This window comes from Leuciscus leuciscus, assembly GCF_965113295.1.
Source record: "Leuciscus leuciscus genome assembly, chromosome: 23".
NCBI lineage: Eukaryota > Metazoa > Chordata > Actinopteri > Cypriniformes > Leuciscidae > Leuciscus > Leuciscus leuciscus.
The window spans coordinates 7,664,087-7,684,819 of record NC_138747.1 but is presented as its reverse complement, the minus strand read 5'-3'; the positions used below and the strand labels follow the sequence as shown (position 1 = coordinate 7,684,819).

Here is a 20,733-nt window from a genome sequence, read left to right as displayed (position 1 = left end):
TTAATTTCTGCAACACAGCCCTCCCACAGCTCTCTATAAATAACATCAACAAACCTAAAAATAAACAAAAGAAAAGTTAGGACAACTACAATATTAGGATTATTTAAGTTATTCACCTATTATCTCTGTTTTTTTTTTGTTTTTTTTCAACATTTGTATTCGGGGGTCGGGGCACTTGGAAAGTAAAACCAAATCACTATTTCTGCACCACTAACAAGGCTAAAAATAGTACAACACTTCAACGGTAGCATAATGAGGGTCCCTACATGTTAACCGAAGCATTGAGAACTTTGTAAGGGTACAGACAAAAGTTAGAAAATATTGTTTAGAAAGACTAGCTATACTGTTCACGTATACGGGCGGTCGCCATCTTGGGCCGCTACTTCATATGCTAGCTAATCAGCGGTTCGCGCTAGCTTGTTTCAAGCTACAAACACATTCGATTAACTAGCATGAAAACATATACATGTTATACATAGCTAGTTAATGTGGCTTGGTTGCTAGCTGTGACATGACACCCAAACTCACTCATGACACAAGTCAAGCAGTCGCACTTTGGATCTATCATTTATGAGCAAAGTTACGGTGATATATTAGCTAGCTAGCTGAGTAACTTACCTTCGACATGCTACATCGGTGAGGTACTGAGAACCAACGTCTTCACCATTCTTCTTGAGAAGAGCGACCGTTCTCTCGTAAGCAGTAAAGGGGAGTTCTCTCTTCACGATATGGTAAGCAGTGTTGATTAACTTCACCATCCGCTGGATTGTGTCGTTGTTGGCCCGTTGTGTCCAGTAATGAAGTGGCCCAGCTGATGGGTTTTTCCGCCACCCGCTTTGCCAACACACACTGCAAATGTTGGCGCCTTTTTTTGTGTGCATCTAAGGCCTGTTTTCTGTAGTTCTGGGTCCCCTTGTAAAATGTCCCGGCTCGGTCGGCTTTTGTTGGAAATTTCCGCCAAACGAAACAGTACATGCCCTCATCACCTTTCTCCACCCAGGTGTACTGTGTTTTCCATGACACTAGGAATGTCCTCTTTCTCGTATCAGCCTCGTAGTTCTTTGACATTTTAACACGTTATAAATAACCTAAAGTAACATTGACACTCTTCGCGCCACTGTGTATGACGTTTGCTGTTTGTTTTGCTGATGGCCAATCAACTAGCCCGACATACTCTTTTACTGGCCCCGGGCCATCGGGCCATTGCTTATGTCGAGCCCTGAAAAGAATCTTATCTGCCTTCTCATGGAGCCTACAGTAAAATCCAACAAGTTCAGAGTGTTCACCCTGTCCTTGTGTGAAAATCTTTACAGATGATATGTACCTAGTCACTGAACAGCACTGATAAAGCATTTATTATCCGACCATCTTGTTCTGACTTGCCCCAAGGCAACCCTGTCACACCTGACCTTGAGGGTTTCCTTTTTCCACACCAGCTTTATGTCCTCTTTAAAAGCAACTTGAGCTAGAGGATTGCAATATTGACACAAATGATTAACAATAATGATAATTAAACAATATTTTGCTCAGTGGTTTAGTGCTGTTACCTTGACTGGTTTATGCCTGTCATGGACAGCTGACTCCCGAAGCCTTTCATATTCTACATATTCTGTGCCGTGAATTATTCTTTTTTTGATGGATGCATAATCTTTGATGTCAAATTCTTACATTTAATCAATAAATTCAATTAAAATAATAAGACACTATTACCAGTCAAATTAAATCTGTATCCATATTTTCACTGCAGAAGTGGCACAGAAGCTGTATCTGAAGTGGCATTTACACAGACTTTTTTATGCAGCTCAGAGGTGGATTGAATGCATTTACAACTGCTTAAATAGAAAAATAAAACAATACTTTAAATATGAAACTAAAACCGGCTGTAGGTGATGGCAAGTAACTGTCTTAATGAGTTGAGTCATCATTGAGTCATTAACTCAAACAGTTTATTGAAACAATACATTGAAACAATACATTCAAACAATTCGTTCAAACAGCAGATTCATTCAATCATTGAATCAATCATTAAACTGATCCATTCAAAACAGATTTTTTCAGTATCCAAACACTGCTGTGTGTTTCTTGGCGAACCAAAACAGTTGTGCTGTGGTTTAATTAGACATTTTTTGTTGACAATATTGTGTCTTAAATGTAACTCAAAATATGCATCGTTAAAATAATAATTATGATATTTTTGTAGACAATACATATCGAACGACATAACAAGCAAATTTCTTTGGCAGATTCAGATCTTTACAGGCTGCACAAATTTTTGCATTTGATAACATGGGCAGTGTTCTTTATTGTTATTCCAAGGTGTGTGTCATTTCTTTGCTATCAGAAATCAAACACAATTCCTTTAATATACTTGCTTGATTTATAGATTGTCCTCTCTGCCAGTATTCTTCCTGTAGGTACTGTTTCCCGAATTCTGGCAAAATAAAAAGAAAAGGAGGTGGGTTCTCTCTGCGTGGGTGGACGAATATTTCCAAGAATTATGTGAAGTGTGTGTGAGACCTGCTTTTATTTTTACTCTGTACTGAACAAGAGATGCAGAAAACCAACTAAAAACCAACTAGAAAAACTACAGTAAGACATGCAAGTGTAGAAATATGCTGTGTAATTTCCAAATTGCCTTTTTTAACCGCAGTAATATTATACTGCACTGAGGTCTGTCAACTCTCCTCTAGGGATTGTAGGATTTCTATCTCAAAAAGAGAGAGACTGAGCCACAAAACTACTGGAACAAATTTAATTCATTTTTTCTCTGACCACTAAGCTTCAGTCCTGTCAGCATGATGAACAGGAGTATGAAATCTTAGTGAGTGCTTGAATTGTGGGGAAAATTATGCTTAAACCTTGTTTCTTTCCTCTGCACTTTTTTTCTTCTTCAAATCACTGGCTCTTGATCTGTCCCTGTAGGTGATGGGGGTTGGTCTCCGAATGGAAAAGACCAACAACCTTGGCTACAGCTGGACCTACGGGACAGGTTGAAAGTCACATCTATTGCTACCCAGGGTCGCTGGGGAAGCTCTGACTGGGTGGCCCGCTACCAGCTACAGTATAGTGACTCTGGACGAACCTGGAGACTATATAGGCAAGAGGATGTGATATGGGTGAGTCTAGCTAATCTCTGGAACATTGCCTAGACATTATGCATTGTTTGAATAATGGGACACCAATGATAAGAAACCTTTAGCACAAGTGAGAAATGAAACCATACCAACCATAACTAAATAGAAGAGACTATTTACGTACCGGTACCAGTTGGTACTAAAAACAAATTGACGATATCAACGTTTCTGCAGTCCCTGGTTTATTCGGTACCTGCTGATAGACGTTTGTGTGATAGACTTGTTTGTGTATGTTTGAACGCTCTCTGAGCGTCAAAGGTTTATATTTACAGCGTTTCTTTATAAGCATTGTAGCCCATCACAATCATATCTGTTGAGGATGTGAACGCAATGACATTAGTGGTGTCAGTCAGCAAGTTAGTCAGAATCTGCTTAACACACCGCTGAAAACGAACGCACGCTCGCGAATCCTTTCATTATAACCAACACAGTACAAACACAATGTAAATAAGAGATTCATTGTACAAGTAAGAGTTTTCAGAAGGCAACATTCAGTGAACTTGCACTTTAGATATTGAGTAAGTAAAAAACAAAATGCTGATAACTCACAAAAAAACAGCTTATTGAAACAACCCGTTGTCCTGGTTTATGCCTACTGATAACCCAGCAACGCAAGTAAGCCGCGTTTACAAGACTAATTTATTTATTTATTTCCCAGCAGTGATGTCAAAATGTAACCATTCGTGTATCTGAGTATTCCATTAGTTATGTCTGTTGTGATGTTAAATAAAGCATTAAAACTGAAGAGTGTTCCAACATGTCAACGGGACACTTACGGACTGATATTATCCTCTCATGCAGTTACAGAACTGTGGCACTTCTGCACGAGATGAGAATTTTTTTTAAATAATTTCTTGGGTCAGGAAAGAGTTTATTAGTTGTTAGTTGAGATATTTCCTCATCCCCTACAGCGAAACGCCCGATCTTTGGATGCGCTTAATTCTGCAATAAGGGGACTTTCCTGACAAATTTTACATATGCGCACTTCAATAAACCGACAGAACAGTTTTTACATGCCGGGAGAATTTGGGGTGAAGGGCCAAAAATATAGTTTATGCTTAAGCCGTTTGTGACTACTCCGATAAAGGAAAACGGGTTTACTTGTTTACATGACCACATGCATTGTCAGCTTAAACATAATTGGGGTTAGAACGTGCATGTAAACGCGCTCATTGACAGCCTTAGTGATTATAAAGGGAGGGCACTTCTCTTGCTTTCTGTTTATTACCCATTCACAATCTGAATACAATTTTTGTTTTTCATGCTGCTAAGCACATTGCAAATTTTCTGGTTTGAAAACCATATTTAAATGCACAATTTAATCGAAAACCTGCTATGATTGACTGTGATAACCAACGGACGAGACAAAACCGGACACAATTTTTTAAAGTACTTAATTGAGCAGTTTTTGCTCTGGTACCAAAATCGGGACAGAGAACAATGACATTTTACTGGTATTGGTACAGACTACTGAAATTCTGGTCACACTTTATTTTACAGTACATGTACGTAGAGTGTACTTACAGTGTAAGTACACTGTGGGTAATATGGGTAGTTACCCAAGAAGAGCTTGACACTCATAAACACTGTTTTCAGGGAAGACAATATTTAGCATATGCTTTTTATCCATAGCTATAGAAAATGTATTCTCTGCAGTGTTATTTTACCATTATGTACTATCATAGTATTTATTATTTTGAAATACCTTTATTTTGATCGTCCACTTTAGACATCTGACTAACTATAACTAACTCTCATTAGAGTAATATTTGACTGTAGTAGACTGTTAGGTTTGGTATTAGGTTTCAGATTAGTAGAATAAGTTACAAAGTTACTTATAGTCAGTAGAATGTCTGAATGTTTTGATGGGGACCATCAAAATAAAGTGTTAGCAAATATTAAGCAGATCAGTCTACTAATAATCTAATGATAGTTAGTTGATGTTTAGTTGTAAAGTTACTTATAGTTAGTAGAATGTCTAAAGTGGACCATTAAAATAGTGTTATCTAAGATTTTATTTTTATTTTCATTTTCATTTTAGTTAAATTTTTTGCTGTTTTTCTTTTTTTTTTACTTAATTTGTGGGAAAAAATGCAATTTTTTTTAATATTTTTTTATTTTTATATTTCTATTTAGCTTTATTTTTATTTCAGTTTTAGTAATTTTGTACTTCTACTTATTTTTTCAGTTAGTTGCCAGGCCACCATTTATAATTTTCGTTTAAGTAACGATAGCAACACTGATTCTCTGTATAGTGCCACCTTGACTTCTGCTTATGGCCATAATAATGCAAGACTATGATCATTGCTACTAACCAATTCATGTGTTGAGTTGTTGATCATTGCTACTTACCAATTCATGGGTCACCTGCAAACTTTATTTTTAGTTTGAGTCTTTTACTCCATTTGATTGTCAAATATTCCAGCCTATATTTTGACTCAAATTACAGGAATCTGAATGGCGTGTGTGTGGCATTGATGCAAGATGCAATGAAGCACAAGGCATTATGATGAACTGCGTTCAGTGATGGAATTTAGTTTGGAATATGTTGATAAATTATTCTCCCTGTCTGAGATCAATAAAACACACTCTGGGTCACTTAAGACCTGTCAGTGCATGCGGCACATACAAATGATTCATTAGACTATGTTAATTAATCCTGCAGTTCTCTAGTGGCTTGTTTTGGTGAAGTGATTTTCCACAGAGAGGAAATTTAAATGGATCTGATCTCCATCTTGTATTGAGTTCCATCCTCTTATTTTGAGTAAATTTCACTTTCCTTCAGACTAAAAGAAAGTGCAAGTAAAATTTCCCACAAATGTCAATCAATCTTGTGTTCTTGCTTTTCTTCCTAATGAACTGATGGGAGGGAATATTACTTATGAATGAATTCTGTATCCAGAGTCCACTGTGAAAATGCTGGTGACACATTGAATTGAACATTAATTATTCTGAAGGACATCTTGCTAATTTGCTTAATTGTTTTAGATTATTGATTAATAAGATGGATATTTGTCCACTGGGAAGACATAATAGTAATTTGAGCTGGAATACATTTTTGTGCAACAATCAAGCCCTGTTGAGAGACGTGCACATGTGATACCTGTCATACCTGTGACTTCTATGATAAATAACAGTTGGTTGACCAAGTTTCAGCATAGCAATACAAAAGGAATCCATTTGTTCAGCCTCCAGCCTTCCAGCAGGTTTATTTTCACCTTGAAATATCAAGTCTGTCACCAACCGAGTTGGTGTAAGCTATGGTGTGGCCAAAAGGAGATGCATGCGAAAGGAGAAACTGAGCTTGTTGGGCACACACTGGCAATAGGACCTTGAATTTTGCTTGTTTACCCATTCAAAGGAGGAAACCATCTCACAGAGGTGCCAGTCTGTGCCAAGGTGAGCTGCCATGCCAGCTGAAGCAGATGCCAGTGAGCCAGACAGACAGAATCCGATGCCATCTGTTTAACGCCAAAATACAGTCATCCACTTTGACTAAACCGAAACACGCTGCCCATTAGATAAGGGTCTTCTCATCGTTACTGCCCACCAGCTTCTAGCTGTTAATCATGGTAAACATGTGAGTCAGTAAGTCAATATAAATCCAAATGGTGTGATTCTGCCTCTTACATGGTATTTACGAAGCCATTCTGACTGTGCATTTGTGCATTAATGATTTTGGATTGTTAATGTACATCTGTATGGCTACACGCGAAGTATGACACTGTTTGAAAATAATTATCTATTGGCACGGAAGGGTTGAGGCTAATGGATGGAAGAGAACAGGAAAATACAGCGGTGATTCTGCAAAGAGAAATTTTGTTATGATTCATTCTTTTGTCATGATTTCAGAAATCATGAAAGAAAGTTCAGAAAGTTTTAAAAAAAATGTATTTTGTTTTTTTAAACATGAAGATTTTGTTGCGCAGATATCCCTCTCTCTCTCTCTTTCCCACCATCTATGTGAGAGCTTTCTGGGGCCTGGAGTACAGCTGAGGTTTTATTCCTGCTGGCACAAAGTATTTTATTTCCACCACAGCATGAAGGTGGTGCGATTTGACAATTAAATCCTACATTAGTCACCATCCCCTCTACCTGCCTCACCTGCCTTTTCAACAGCTGTACAGTACCTTTCGCTCCTTTACTTTGCTTTCATCTATATCTATATCTTGACTTTTGCCTCCTGTGTGCATGTGAGAGAGAAGAAAGCAGTTGAGAACCATTATAAAGGCATCCACAATCCAAGCAAAGAGCTAGAGTGAGTGGGTTTCATGCAGTATTGATGAATAGTACATTTTATTACTTATGTGTACAGAAAAGGTACCCAAGCTGATTTTCTGCCAAAACGGGTGTGTACATATACTTTTTTTCTTAGCCTCACTTTAATGTTAATTTAATCAGGGAACTATTTGAGCATCAAATCAGCATAGTAGAATAGTTTATGAAGGATGAAGTTATTTTAGATTGTAAACGTAATATTTCACAGTATTACTGTTTTTACTGTATTTTTATTATTAAAAATTAAATTAGCGGCCGAAAATGGCATTTTCGGTTTTTTTTGGCCGAATGAGAAAAAAAGGCCAAAAATATGCTGCCCCTCCCCTCTGTGTTCAGCGATCAGGTTTGACTCTGGCACAGCATGTTTTGTAACTTTGCGAGCGGCTCCGCTTCCGAAGATGCACAACTTCAAAGTGACTACTAAATGTTCCGCTGCACACCCTTCTCCGTCGCTCACGGCCCAAACGCTCCACTAATGGACCGTTCACCCTCACCGGAAAAACAAACTACTGTGCTGTAATATGGTGTGTGTATAGCCGTGCTGGGCAACACTGGTAAAATGACGCTACCCTCTCGTTCACTGATCCTGCTATCTGCTCACATGCTCTGATAATAATAGCTTCGTAGGACTACTTTATTTTGATAATTGGTCACAAATAAATCTGTTACATCTGATTATGTTGTGTAGAACTGAATAAAGAACAATATATTGATATTAAATTAGTATAGGCCTTTTTTCTGTCAAATTTTTGTGTGTTACTTTAAAGGGGTGGTATAATGCCCCTTTTTACAATATGTAAAATAATTCTCTGATGTCCCCAGAGTGTGTTTATGAAGTTTTAGCTCATAATACCCCACAGATAATGTATTACAGCATGTTAAAATTGTCCCTTTTTTGAGGGTCAGTCTTTTTGTGTCCCTTTAAATGCAAATGAGCTGCTGCTTCCGGCACAAAGGGCGGAACTTCAAGAGTTTGTGTGTGCGTGTGTGTGTGTGTGTGCGTGTGTGTGTGTGTGTGTGTGTGTGTGTGTGTGTGTGTGTGTGTGTGTGTGTGTGTGTGTGTGTGTGTGTGTGTGTGTGTGTGTGTGTGTGTGTGTGTGTGTGTGTGTGTGTGTGTGTGTGTGTGTACTCGTCTATCTATCTAAGTGGGGACCTTGGTGTCGTTACACACTCACTAACAGGGGACCGTCGAGCCAAGTGGGGACATTTTTCAAGTCCCCTGTTGGTCATGCTTTAAAACATGTTAAAATCAGCCAAAACACGCTCTGGTTAATTTTGTAAATTTTTGACCAAGTGGGGACTTACATGTGTGTGTGTGTTTAAGTCCATACTCAGCAGCGCTCCTGTAGGCTGGAGCAGGAACTGCAGTGGCCCATTAACACACGTCGTTCACACTTCTCTATTGTCTGAATGGCTGCTGTCCTAGAGAGGCTCTGAGACTGTAGAGCTGCTGTTTAACTGCTTAGTTCAGGAGCTTTCAGTAACACTTTATAATAACTGCACGCTATTAATCATTAGTTAAGCATTAGTAAACAGTTAATTCATTTATAAAGCATTAATATACACTAATAAGCAGTATATAAATGCAATTATAAATGCTTTATTCCTGTTTTAAAAGCATATCTATAATGTGTTTAATAATTGTATTTTCATACTTTATTAATGATCAATTTATCATTTCTAAATGAAGTATAGCATCATTTACAAAGCAGTTATTTAGGAGTTGTCAGTGGTTCATAAGATCCCTTAGAAAGTGTGAGTAAATGATTAAACTATTTCAATGTACATTCATACACCATACACTTATTATTCAGACATATAGTAATAGTTACTTAGTGTGTTAATAAATGCTTTATTAACATGTATTTCTACTGTTTTCAGGTAGTTATAAAGCATTTAGTAGAGGTCAGATCACAATTTTTTGTGAGCTCATCTAAAGTGAGGACTAGTTATGCTAGTTATGTAGGAGATTTAAATGTTTCTATGTTCTCTATCATTGTGTTGTGTTGTGTTTGTTTCCTTTTTCTGTTTAGAAGATAAATGAGTCTTTAAATCTCCTTTATAAATGCTTTACTAGGCATAACTAGTCCTCACTTTTGCTCACAAAATAGTGAACTGACCACTACTAAATGCTTTATAACTCCCTGAATCTACTACATTTACTCACACTTTCTAAGTGATCTTATTAATCACTGACAACTCCTAAATAACTGCTTTGTAAATAATGCTATACTTCATTTAGAAATGATAAATTGATAATTAATAAAGTATGAAAATACAATTATTAAACACATTATAGATATCCTTCTAAATCAATAATACAGCATTTAAAGCTGTATTTATAAACGGCTTATTAATGTCTGCTTTATGAATTATGATTTAACTGTTTACTAATGCTTAACTAATGATTAATTAAATGCAGTTATTATAAAGGGTTACCATATATATATTATATAATATTTTTCATAATATAACTTCAAATATGCATTTTTTTTTATAAAAAATAAAATTAAAAAAACATGCCAAGAGGGGATCTACAACTCAATGTTATAATTATAATGTAATTATTATTATATTATAAAGGCATTAATAATGCGACAGATAGTATTGGCTGCCTATTAATTAAAACATCATTTCTACAAAAAAAACAACAACAAAAAATCAATAGACATGTCCTTATTTTTCTGTTTCCTTTGTTTCTAGGATGTTGATGTACAGAGAAAGTCAGTGTTTGAAATATTGCTCAATTTAAATGCAACCAAACATATGTCGTTCGTTACCATCCAACAGTGGACCTTTCTTTAAGATCTAATTCAAAACTTTTGAGTTGACTTGCTGCATCTGGTCATTTTGAAGAAACAAAAATTAAGTTTTTCTAGTAGTAACAAGTAAATTGTTAGGGACTGCTGGCCAAGCATAGAAAGTATCTATGAAGAGAGAGCGTTAAATAAGAAAAATAATATTATGAATGATAAGAGGATATTCTCGCCTCTGCTTTTGAACTGTTGCCGTCGGGCCGTCTGTATTTTTTACCCTGTTGTAGATTTAAATGGTCTTTCCTAAAACAAATCGTATTTAAAATTTTTTGATAACTGATGGGTTCTATATATATATATATATATATATATATATATATATATATATATATATATATACATATATATATATATATATATATATATATATATATAGAGAGAGAGAGAGAGAGAGAGAGAGAGAGAGAGAGAGAGAGAGAGAGAGAGAGAGAGAGAGAGAGAGAGAGAGAGAGAGAGAGAGAGAGAGAGAGAGAGTTACATAATGAAGCCAGACTTCACTGCCAGTTCACTTCACTGTTCACACACACACAGCTCCATTGCAGGCTATCAAGTCCCCACTAGTATAGATAGAGATCGTTCAGAGTTTCAGGTCCCCACTTGGCATGTTTTTTTTTAAATAAAAAAATGTATATTTGAAGTTATATTATGAAAAAAGAGCTTAAAAGAAAATTTTGTATGTCATTTTTGTTTCTTCAAAATGACCAGAAACACTAGTCCCCTCTTGGCCAGTGTAGAGCGATAGTCCCCTGTTAGTAATATAGACATGTATGTGTGTGTGTGTGTGTGTGTGTGTGTGTGTGTGTGTGTGTGTGTGTGTGTGTGTGTGTGTGTGTGTGTGTGTGTGTGTGTGTGTGTGTGTGTGTGTGTGTTTGTGTGTGTGTGTGTGTGTGTGTGTGTGTGTGTGTGTGTGTGTGTGTGTGTGTGTGTGTGTGTGTGTGTGTGTGTGTGTGTGTGTGTGTGTGTGTGTGTTTGTGTGTGTGTGTGTGTGTGTGTGTGTGTGTGTGTGTGTGTGTGTGTGTGTGTGTGTGTGTGTGTGTGTGTGTGTGTGTGTGTGTGTGTGTGTGTTAGCAGCTCCGATTACCTCACACAGACGAGAACTAAAATGTCAGAAACTGTTCTCAAGAAAAAGTGACAACATATAGAATGCGGTTAGTTGATGAATTTATGTTGCTGATGTGGGGTTAACTATCTCCAATTAGCATATTCTGTCATGATAATCTATAAAATCGCTCGTGTGGGATGCCTAGAGAGTAACATGCTATTGCATTTGTGTTACGTACTGTATTGCATGTGAAAAGATGGATGCAACAGCTTGAGCAGGCTCTAAAACTCTTCCTCTTCTCAACATAGAACAGGAAAATACAGCGGGTGTGTGTTCCCGGGGCGAGGGTTTATGTAAATTTTAGAGTTAGTGATGTCACTAACCCGGGAGGAATTTAGTGTAGTCCCTACCATTTCTTTAAAAGCAAATATCTTCCTTTGCTTTGAACTTTGAGTGTTGTTACTTTTTCAGATGTTGTTTATGCTCAAACAGCAACGTTACACACTAACTAAAGTTAGAAAAGTGAAATCATATAGTAAAATGTCTTATAATAATACAATTATACAAAAAATCTTTTAAAATAAGAAATTACATTTTTTTTAAATCTTTTTTAAAGGCATTTTCGGTTTCGGTATCGTTTTCGTTTTCGGCCAAGTGCAGTTTTCAGTTTCGGTTCAAGAAGAAACTTTTTCAAGAAGTTTCAGTTTCGGCCCAGAATTTTCATTCAGGTGCATCACTTCTTTTGAACTGTGGTGTCTGGACAGCCATTTGAAATCAATTGAAGCACAATAAATACTAGTTTAATAGGCCTAGATGACATATGATCAGCTTCATTTTTATGTAGAATCTATTCCAGACCAAAATGTAATGGACATGCTTTTTGTTACTATAAAATAAGTAAGGCAGAGTAATTTACTTATTCAAATTCTATCATAGACTAAATCCATGTTTCCAAGGCCACTGGGAGTCTTGCATACACATGGCTCTAAATACTGCTTTAAATTTAGAAAGAAAAAAGTGCATACTTAAGAATCATACTGTGTGTGTGTGTGTGTGTGTGTGTGTGTGTGTGTGTGTGTGTGTGTGTGTGTGTGTGTGTGTGTGTGTGTGTGTGTGTGTGTGTGTGTGTGTGTGTGTGTGTGTGTGTGTGTGTGTGTGTGTGTGTGTGTGTGCTGATACCTTTGCCACTGCTGTGGTGTCACTGAAATGAGGCATGACGTGAAGCAGCCAACCACATCCACTCCATATCTAAATTCAGTATCCTCCTCAGTGTTTAAGTGCACACACAAAGACATACGCACTACATGAGACAATGGCCGAGATATTGGAGATATACACTCCAGCTTCTCCCTGCTCTAATGGTCATGTTCAGGCAGGAGAGACTGAAGTGACTGTTTGATGGCCATATCCTGTGCACAGCAGCAGCCAGACATAAACACCGCTCTGCCTGGCGCACTGTATGTTTGGGCACGCAGGACAAAATGATTCAGTCCGATGCAGAGGCAATACCTGATATGTTCCAGTCCAATATTGTTGAACACAATTTACCGCACCATTGTCCCGGTGCATGCAGACCTAGTTTGATTGTTTTTCCTGGCAAGGTGGCACTACGTATGTTTGCAGGTTGATATGAACTGCTTCAGATACAACTGCAGCCCTTCATCTTTCAGATGTGGGCTTACATTCGATCTTTTTTCTTATTTTTTATTTTATAAAATGTTTTTATTTTAAATGTGTACAAAAACATAAGTGCACACAAATGTATGAATAGATCAGTGATGTGCAATTTCAGTCCTGGAGGGTCAAATGCTGTGTCTTATGACAATGCTGTTTTTGCCATCTTCAAACAACTGTTCAAGAAATGATGTCTCTTTTATAACAAGCACACTTGGATATACGCACACTTGCACAATATATATAATTTGTGACTATAGGTGTCACTTGGCAGTTCAGATTTTGATGGGCGGTGGGATGTCCCCCCCATTGACATTCCTGTGCACGCTTTGCGATATAATAATTAATATAATATATTCAGAATTTGAATAAAACTTGTGTTTTCCATGCATGACAAGCGGCCGCATACTTCAATACATAGGCCCGTCCACATATAAATGCGGGATTTACTCTCAAAATTGTGATGACTGATAGTGATAACCATATAGCAAAGGATGAGACAAAAATACCCTCACTAATTTCAGAAGCACCCTCTGTGATTTGATTCTGGGCCTGGTCCAAACGCAGGATTTTGCTGCATTAGGTAAGGCAATTGTTATTTATTATTTGTATTGGCTGCCATGCCAAACCATGCATACAGTATGCTTGCTTTTCAAACAAATAATTTGTCTGGAGCTTTTAAGCGGGGACGTGTAGGTTGTTGAGACACATAACTTGTCTTGAAACTATTTCATTGAAATCTATAAAACATTGATAATAATAATAGCCTAATAATGAAAATAAAAATAATTGAATGCATTAATAAGAAAACGAGCCAGTGATTGATTATCGTCAAAGACATCAGCTATCGGCAATATCTCTGACTATCGTTGATCGACTATCTAATATTTTTTTCAACACAACCCTATTATTTACAAGCGGGAAACTATGAATTCCATATGTCCATCCTGTTCTGCACATGCCTTCAAAATGATTAAAATACAGCATATAAAGTTAAAATAACTACCAAACCCATTCAATGCCATTCACTACAGACATGCTTTCTGCACCTTTTCAAATCGACACTCCTCTTCCATTGTCGCAACTCTGGAATAATCTGGAATTCCAAGTTTCCATCTTGTAACGTCTTGTTCCATACGACTTCACTTGGTCATTCATGTACTCCACACGAAGGGCACAATAATATAGACAATACAAAATAACATCATTTAATTATAATAACCTATATATGGTCTATATAGTAAGCCCAAAGCAAGTCTGTAGTGAATGGTGAAAGTGCGCTTGAAGACAGCATAAACTCTGCTGGACAATTGTGCAGGAATAGATGCACAATTTGTATATTTGATCAGAATGCAAACAATGAATAGCTTATTAGAAAAATGACAGATATATGTAAAGTTGTATTGCAACTTTTACCTTTTAAAGCTGTGTTGAAAATGTATTAAAATGTCAGGAAAAGTTAGCGAGTATTCTTGTTTGTTAGCCGGTTAATGTTTAGCATTTATTAATTTACCAGACACTTTAATCCAAAGTGACTTACAAATGAGAATAATACATGTGTATGTGATTAATCTATGTCAAGTTAACCGCTATCTGATTGTTAGCTATAGGGACAGTAAGAGAAAAGAAGCAAGACAAATTAAGATTCATGTCTGCAGACAGCAACTTTAATCTACTGTATCCCCATCCATTGCATTTTCTAAGGAATATTCACAAAAAATGTAGGTATATCTCTACATGTACCTAGAATATGCGGTATCTACTTATATCAAAACAATTGAATTTGGTTCTTAAAAATTGATTTAAATTGCTTTTTACTTGATTTTTTGTCCTCATTGTTCTTTTTGCAGCTGTGAGAGATATTACTGGTGGCAGTGTTTTCACTAGTCTAAACGAAGTCTTTTAATTTGAATCAGCTTCTCTGTGAGGTACAGAGATGGAATGTTTAAAAGGGATTGGCTGCTGAATGAGGAATTGCAGAACAATATTTGCATTAGCAATCCACTAATGGAGTTATAGAGGTTTTTTATTAAGTAAGCTCTCCAGATATCAAAGCAGCATAGCAGTGAAGAGGTCTGGTTTTAGGTTAATTTCTTTGAAACGCTGTCTTTTAAAGCTACAAGCTACTAATTTATAGTAGTTGTACTTCATGCAATTTGCCATTTTTCAAAAAGTAATTTGTGAAGTTATCTATCTGATTATATATTTAATATTGTTTTTTATTTGTAATAAAAAAATGTTGCAAAAAGTATAAAACAATTTACACATGCATACATTTATTGAACTTCAATATAGTAATGAACAACTGCATTTGACTAACTATCCTGTGAAATTATTCAAAAACAATATTTTAATACTTTGTATATCGCCACACAAAAAAAAAAAGATTAGTTTTGCTGGGATTTTTTTTTAAACGGTGGGTTTTAAATTAATCGATTCAAAGTGAATTAAAATTCCCATTCTTATGAGTTGCTTTTAGTGAATAATCAAGATTCAGAGGTCTATAGAGCTGGTCTATTGTGCACAAGTCACCTGTGTACACACACAAGTTCTGGTTCACTCACAAACAGACAAACTAACCAGGAACTCATGCTTTTTTCTTTTCTTTTTTTCTCATTATGTATAATGTAGGCTATATCTTGCACATCAGAACTTAACTGATTTCATTTTACCAGAAATAATTCCCTCAGAAATTATTTGAACTATAGTCTTAATGGTTTGCATTATAGTTATTTGGACAAAATTGCACGCTAATCATAAAACATGATGGAGAAATTTAAAGCAGGGAGGCATAAAAGGAGCACTTTATTTCCTGCTGAATGATTGTGTGTTGATTTATGATTTATCCTTAGGGTTGTGCATTATTTAGAAATACATCAAATTAAAACGATTTGCTAGTTCATTATTAGAAGAAATGCTCTGTTTGAAACTACAGAGGTCACCTTGTTGTCATTTTATATAAAATGCAAAACCTATTTTGAAAATGTCAAATGCACAAAAAAAAAAGTATTTATACTTTTATACTGATGATCTCTATAATTTAACGCTGTTTTGGAGTTGTTGTTGTTGTCAGAGCCCTAAGACTTGGTGGTGGCAGATCCAGTTCTCAAGATTGGACAGAACGCTGCAGAGTTATTGTTAGGATTACTAGTGCCTCTCATTGACTCTAGTTGTCACTTGTATAGTTTGGGCTTATTGCGTTGTCTCTGAAATCGATTTCATCTGCCTCTCTCCACTGCTGGTTTGTGTTCACGTGATCCACGAAGTGTAAAGCCCTAGATGTGCACAAACCCACACATGTGTACGCATTCACACAAAATCAATATATTTCATTTCAGAACTCTCTCTTATCTGTTCTTCTGTGCTTGGATTGGTAAAGAAGATTAACCGAGACTTTTTCAGCTCTGACTAAAATAATCCTATTGAAAATGGTGTGGGAAAAAATTTGAGTCTCTTATTCAATGAAGATCATCTGATCATTTGACATAAAAACAATACATAACAACATCCATGATGATCTTCTGAGTAACATTTGAGTAATGGAATAAGGCACTTTTTTTTTTTTTCAGTGCAGTGGTTTTGAAAGAAAGATATACATTTAAATGAAATGTCTGCATTCTCTAAATACATAATGTAAGTAGAATCCATGGTGGTGGTGGTATAGACTAATAAAATATTAATGAATGCCATTATTGATATTTTCAAATTGTGAACTGATAAAAAATATATTTTTCTCACAATTAACAGCAGCATTTGAAGTTTGATTGCAAATTTAATCATCAGCATCGTGAAAAGGTCAGAGCAGCTGTGTTGTGTTTTGTGCTTTAGCACTGATCTCTAAGACTTTTCATAATGTTTCTTTTTTTCATTAAGCGCTTTGATGCCTTTGCTCTGCAAACTGCCCCACATAATAAGATTTTGGTGTCCATTTAAAATCAATGGCAATGACTGGAAGGAGCTTTAGCGTTAGCCATTAACAGCGGCTAATGTGGCAAGGAGGATTTCTCACATTGTGACAGATTCTATTAAACCACTCTAAAAAGGTCAATCAGTTCAGAAACGTGTTTATAGATATTTTCTTGCAACCTTTCTTGTATGCTGCTCTGTCTCTGTCTCTGTCTGGCTCTAAAGTTGTTTGGCTACTCGTCAGGTGTGGTCCAACATGTCTTTGTGTTCCCACAGAGCTGGAGGTGACCATGGAAAATATTGATTATGTTGAGCTAAAGCCGCTAACGGCTTAATCAGATCATCTCACTGCTGTGAAGAATTTGTTTACTGAAAAAGCTTTGGCTGTAACATGTTTCTATAATAAACAAAGGACTAGAAATATTTTTTTGGGGAGTATTCAAATGGCAAAGAAGTCTGAATCGACCAAGATCACACACACAGCAACAATGTAAATCCAGAGTCCAGATAATAATTTTTAGCTCGAAAACTGCATCGCCTTCTCAACTTTAATCCCTCCTCTTTCAAACAAGGTTCGATAGATCAGAGTTAATTGACCTCCGAATTGAACTTTACAAGCGACACAAAATGTCAGCAGTACCTTTAAAATGCAAAATAATAATGATTATAATTAAAAAATCGATACTTGCCGTCTGTGTATTGACTCTATATTGGGTTGAAAGAGTACACAGTGTTATACTATATTGATTAGCTTCCTCTCACTTTAGTTCAGAGCATTCAAATACCATCACATTGGCCAAATGAAGAAACAAGGAAGTTGCTAGACTAAAGGTACATGTTTTAAAAAAAAAATTTGTATTTAACTTAAAGGTCCCATTTTTCCTGTGTTTTTGAAGCTTTGATTGTGTTTACAGTGTGCAATATAACATGTGTTCATGTTTCGCGTGTAAAAAAACAGTATTTTTCACACAATTTACTTATCTGTATACCGCTGTTTTCACTGTCCTAAAAACGGGCTGATGACTTCCTTGTTCTAAGAAGTCCCTCCTTCAGAAACACGTAACGAGTTCTGATTGTGCCAGCGGTTCCTGTGTTGTGATTCGACAGCAGCTTAGCGCACGTTGCCCGGAAAGGTCACGCCTCTTACCATAACGCGGAGATGCATGCGCTCAATGTTATTGTAAACATGTCTTTAATATTACCTTATCAATTTGAGCCGGAATCAGACCCGGAGAACATAATGAAGAGGATCGATTAGAACCTGTTCAAGCACGACTTTTGCAGGATGTTTCACAATGGTAAGCTGTTTATTTAGTAGGCTAGTTGTCATACTTTTACGTTTGGCTGTTACCTTGAATTGGTTAAATTGTAATGTTAAATGTTACAAACTGTTATAAAAGCTTGTGGTATATGGTTTTGTCCGTCTGTCGAATTAACAATGGTGTTGTTGAATTTTTTAAATAAGTGAATTGTTTATTCCTACCTTAGTTACACGTGAGCACGAGTTTTGATTAGTAATATATGTTTTATAGGTGTACATGTGGTAACTGTGACAAAATACCAACAGAGGTTGAAAACATCTGCTGCAAAGAAATACAAAAAGTACTGTAACACCTCCTAATTAAATATTATTTTGTTGTGTATAGTTCTTTTGAAATTGTTTTCATTCAAACAACTTTATATAAAAACACTTTATTTTCACCATGAATATAGCCTTTAAAAGCTGCCATGTTGTGTAAAAGAAATCGTTGCCACGCATTACAATAATAAAAATAACAGCGTCTCGACGACATGGCGACAAACACACTCTACAAACGCAACTCTTCCTCTTCTCCGTGGGAGCGCAACAAGACCACGCCCCCTTTTTTTTGTGTATTCCTGTGGGCGGAGGTTAGTCAAAAAACTGTTCTAGTGACGTCATTAAAGCAGGAAGTAGAGGGATGTAGTCCAAACCGGCCGTTCGCTGTAGGCTTTGAAAGGGGACTTCTGTTAAATAAAATATCTCGCTTAGCATTGAACTTTGAGCTTTATCATTTTACAGGTATTATTTATGCTCTAACAGCAACATTGCACACTAACTAAAGTTTGAAAAATGGGATCACGAAGAACAGGACCTTTAAGATTACATGGAGATTAATAGATTGATAGACATTTCCAGGTGAATACTTTGGGAGATGTTGATATCCAGGAAACTTGAGAACACTCTGTGGAGCAGCTTGCGTAATACAAATTTAGGATGTTCATTTGAGATTTGTTTTTGTTCTTCCTATTAATTGCCTAAGGAATATACAATTTTATTTTATTTCATTTGATATAAAAACCTTCATAGTTGCATACACTTTGTTTGAACAAAGTACCATCATCTTTTTAATAGCTTAATTCAAGGCTTAAGTATTTAAGTTTCAGTGAGTGATATTTACAGTGTGTTGCGTAGTGCTCTCTGCTTTGTGTATCTCGCTAATGAATGTCTTTGAGAAGCTATTGTACCTGTCTCTGTCTCTCTCTTTCTTTCTTTCTCTCTTTACCAATGCTGAATGAACACTCAAGCTAAGCCTATTGTTCAGTACAAGGATTAAACTCGCTTGTAAATTAAGTTTTCCTGTCATTGTCCACTGGGGTGTTGGGGGAAGTTCAAAAAGCATTGAATTATTCCCCTTTTCTCTAAATAAATCATACATGGAGCATTGCTGAATTATGTATAGAACTTTGCTTTGCACAGTTTTTTCATGCTTTGTCTCCCTTGTAAATGTGTGAGCATAAATGATATGATACTATAGAAGTCATTACGAAAATAATGTCAAAATTGGCCATCCACATTTAAACCACTTTGTATAGGTACTGTATAGGGGGGTATGTCGTACGAGACTGTCTACATTAAACCATCATGTGTAGGTCATTCAGACACAATCTGCCAGTATGAAAAATTATATTAAACTGACTAAGGGAGTACAGGACTGGCTTTTCCAGAGATTGTGGCTATTCTGAAAAGGTGACATTTTAACGCTTTTCCTCTCAAAAACAAAAAGAACCAAACATGGCATAAACTCACTGTAAGGTTTAAAGAATCTAAACAGAATTCTAATAGCCTAATTCTCTCATTTGTTGATCTCCAGGAGAATAATAATAATATTTCTGAGAATGGTCGCACTGTTACATTATATATAGCTTTCCTATAGCTCAGTGGTAAGAGCATTGCGTTAACAACGTAAGGTTGTGGGTTCGATCCCAGGGGATTGCACACTATGTATAAATGTATAGGATAACGCAATGTAAGTTGCTTTGGATAAAAGTGTCTGCCAAATGCATAAATGTAAATGTAAATACAAATCATTTCATCATCCAAGCTTATTATCCATTTCCTCCCCATTTTCTTTGCGTTTGCCTTTTTTTTTCTTCTATTGTTTTCTCACTAAATTAATGATTAATATCTAGTTCAAAAGCCTCAAAGACATCAGTCCACAAAGAGAATAAAATCAGTCACATTGCACTTATGAAAGAAATGTGAAAGAAATAGCTATATATGTATATTTTTCAGCTACGGTGACTGCTTTCACCTTTTCTGGCAATGACATTATTTTTATTTCTGTATTTTATTCATTAAAAGTAGATCATTAAATATATGCCTGTTGACTTGAAATGTTTAATGATATCCCACTAATTTACACCACACCACAGTCATGCTGGAAGCTTGTCAATCTTTAGTCAGAGGTTTATTCATGCTCACAGTCTGTGTGCTAGGGCTTAAAATTCACTCGGCAATGAACAAACATTCCAGTCACTCTCTCCTACAGAAAAAAAGGGAGATCTTTCTCCATCTGTAAGTTTCCTCATATTTTCTCATTGTTTCATCACACCCTTGATCTTTCATTAACTTTAATGATGT

General features: G+C 36.2%; 1 protein-coding gene across 2 annotated transcripts in view; it reads left to right on the top strand.

Annotated features, from left to right (window-relative positions):
• cntnap5l (contactin associated protein family member 5 like) overlaps positions 1-20,733 on the top strand; it is an 86,659-nt gene that overhangs the window by 29,119 nt on the left and 36,807 nt on the right. For both annotated transcript variants that reach the window (XR_014202007.1, XM_082156055.1), the window contains exon 3: positions 2,923-3,116. Coding sequence is in view for 1 of the 2 variants with exons in the window: in XM_082156055.1 (XP_082012181.1) it covers positions 2,923-3,116 (194 nt within the window). In the remaining variant the exon portion in view is untranslated. The remainder of the gene's footprint in view (positions 1-2,922; positions 3,117-20,733) is intronic.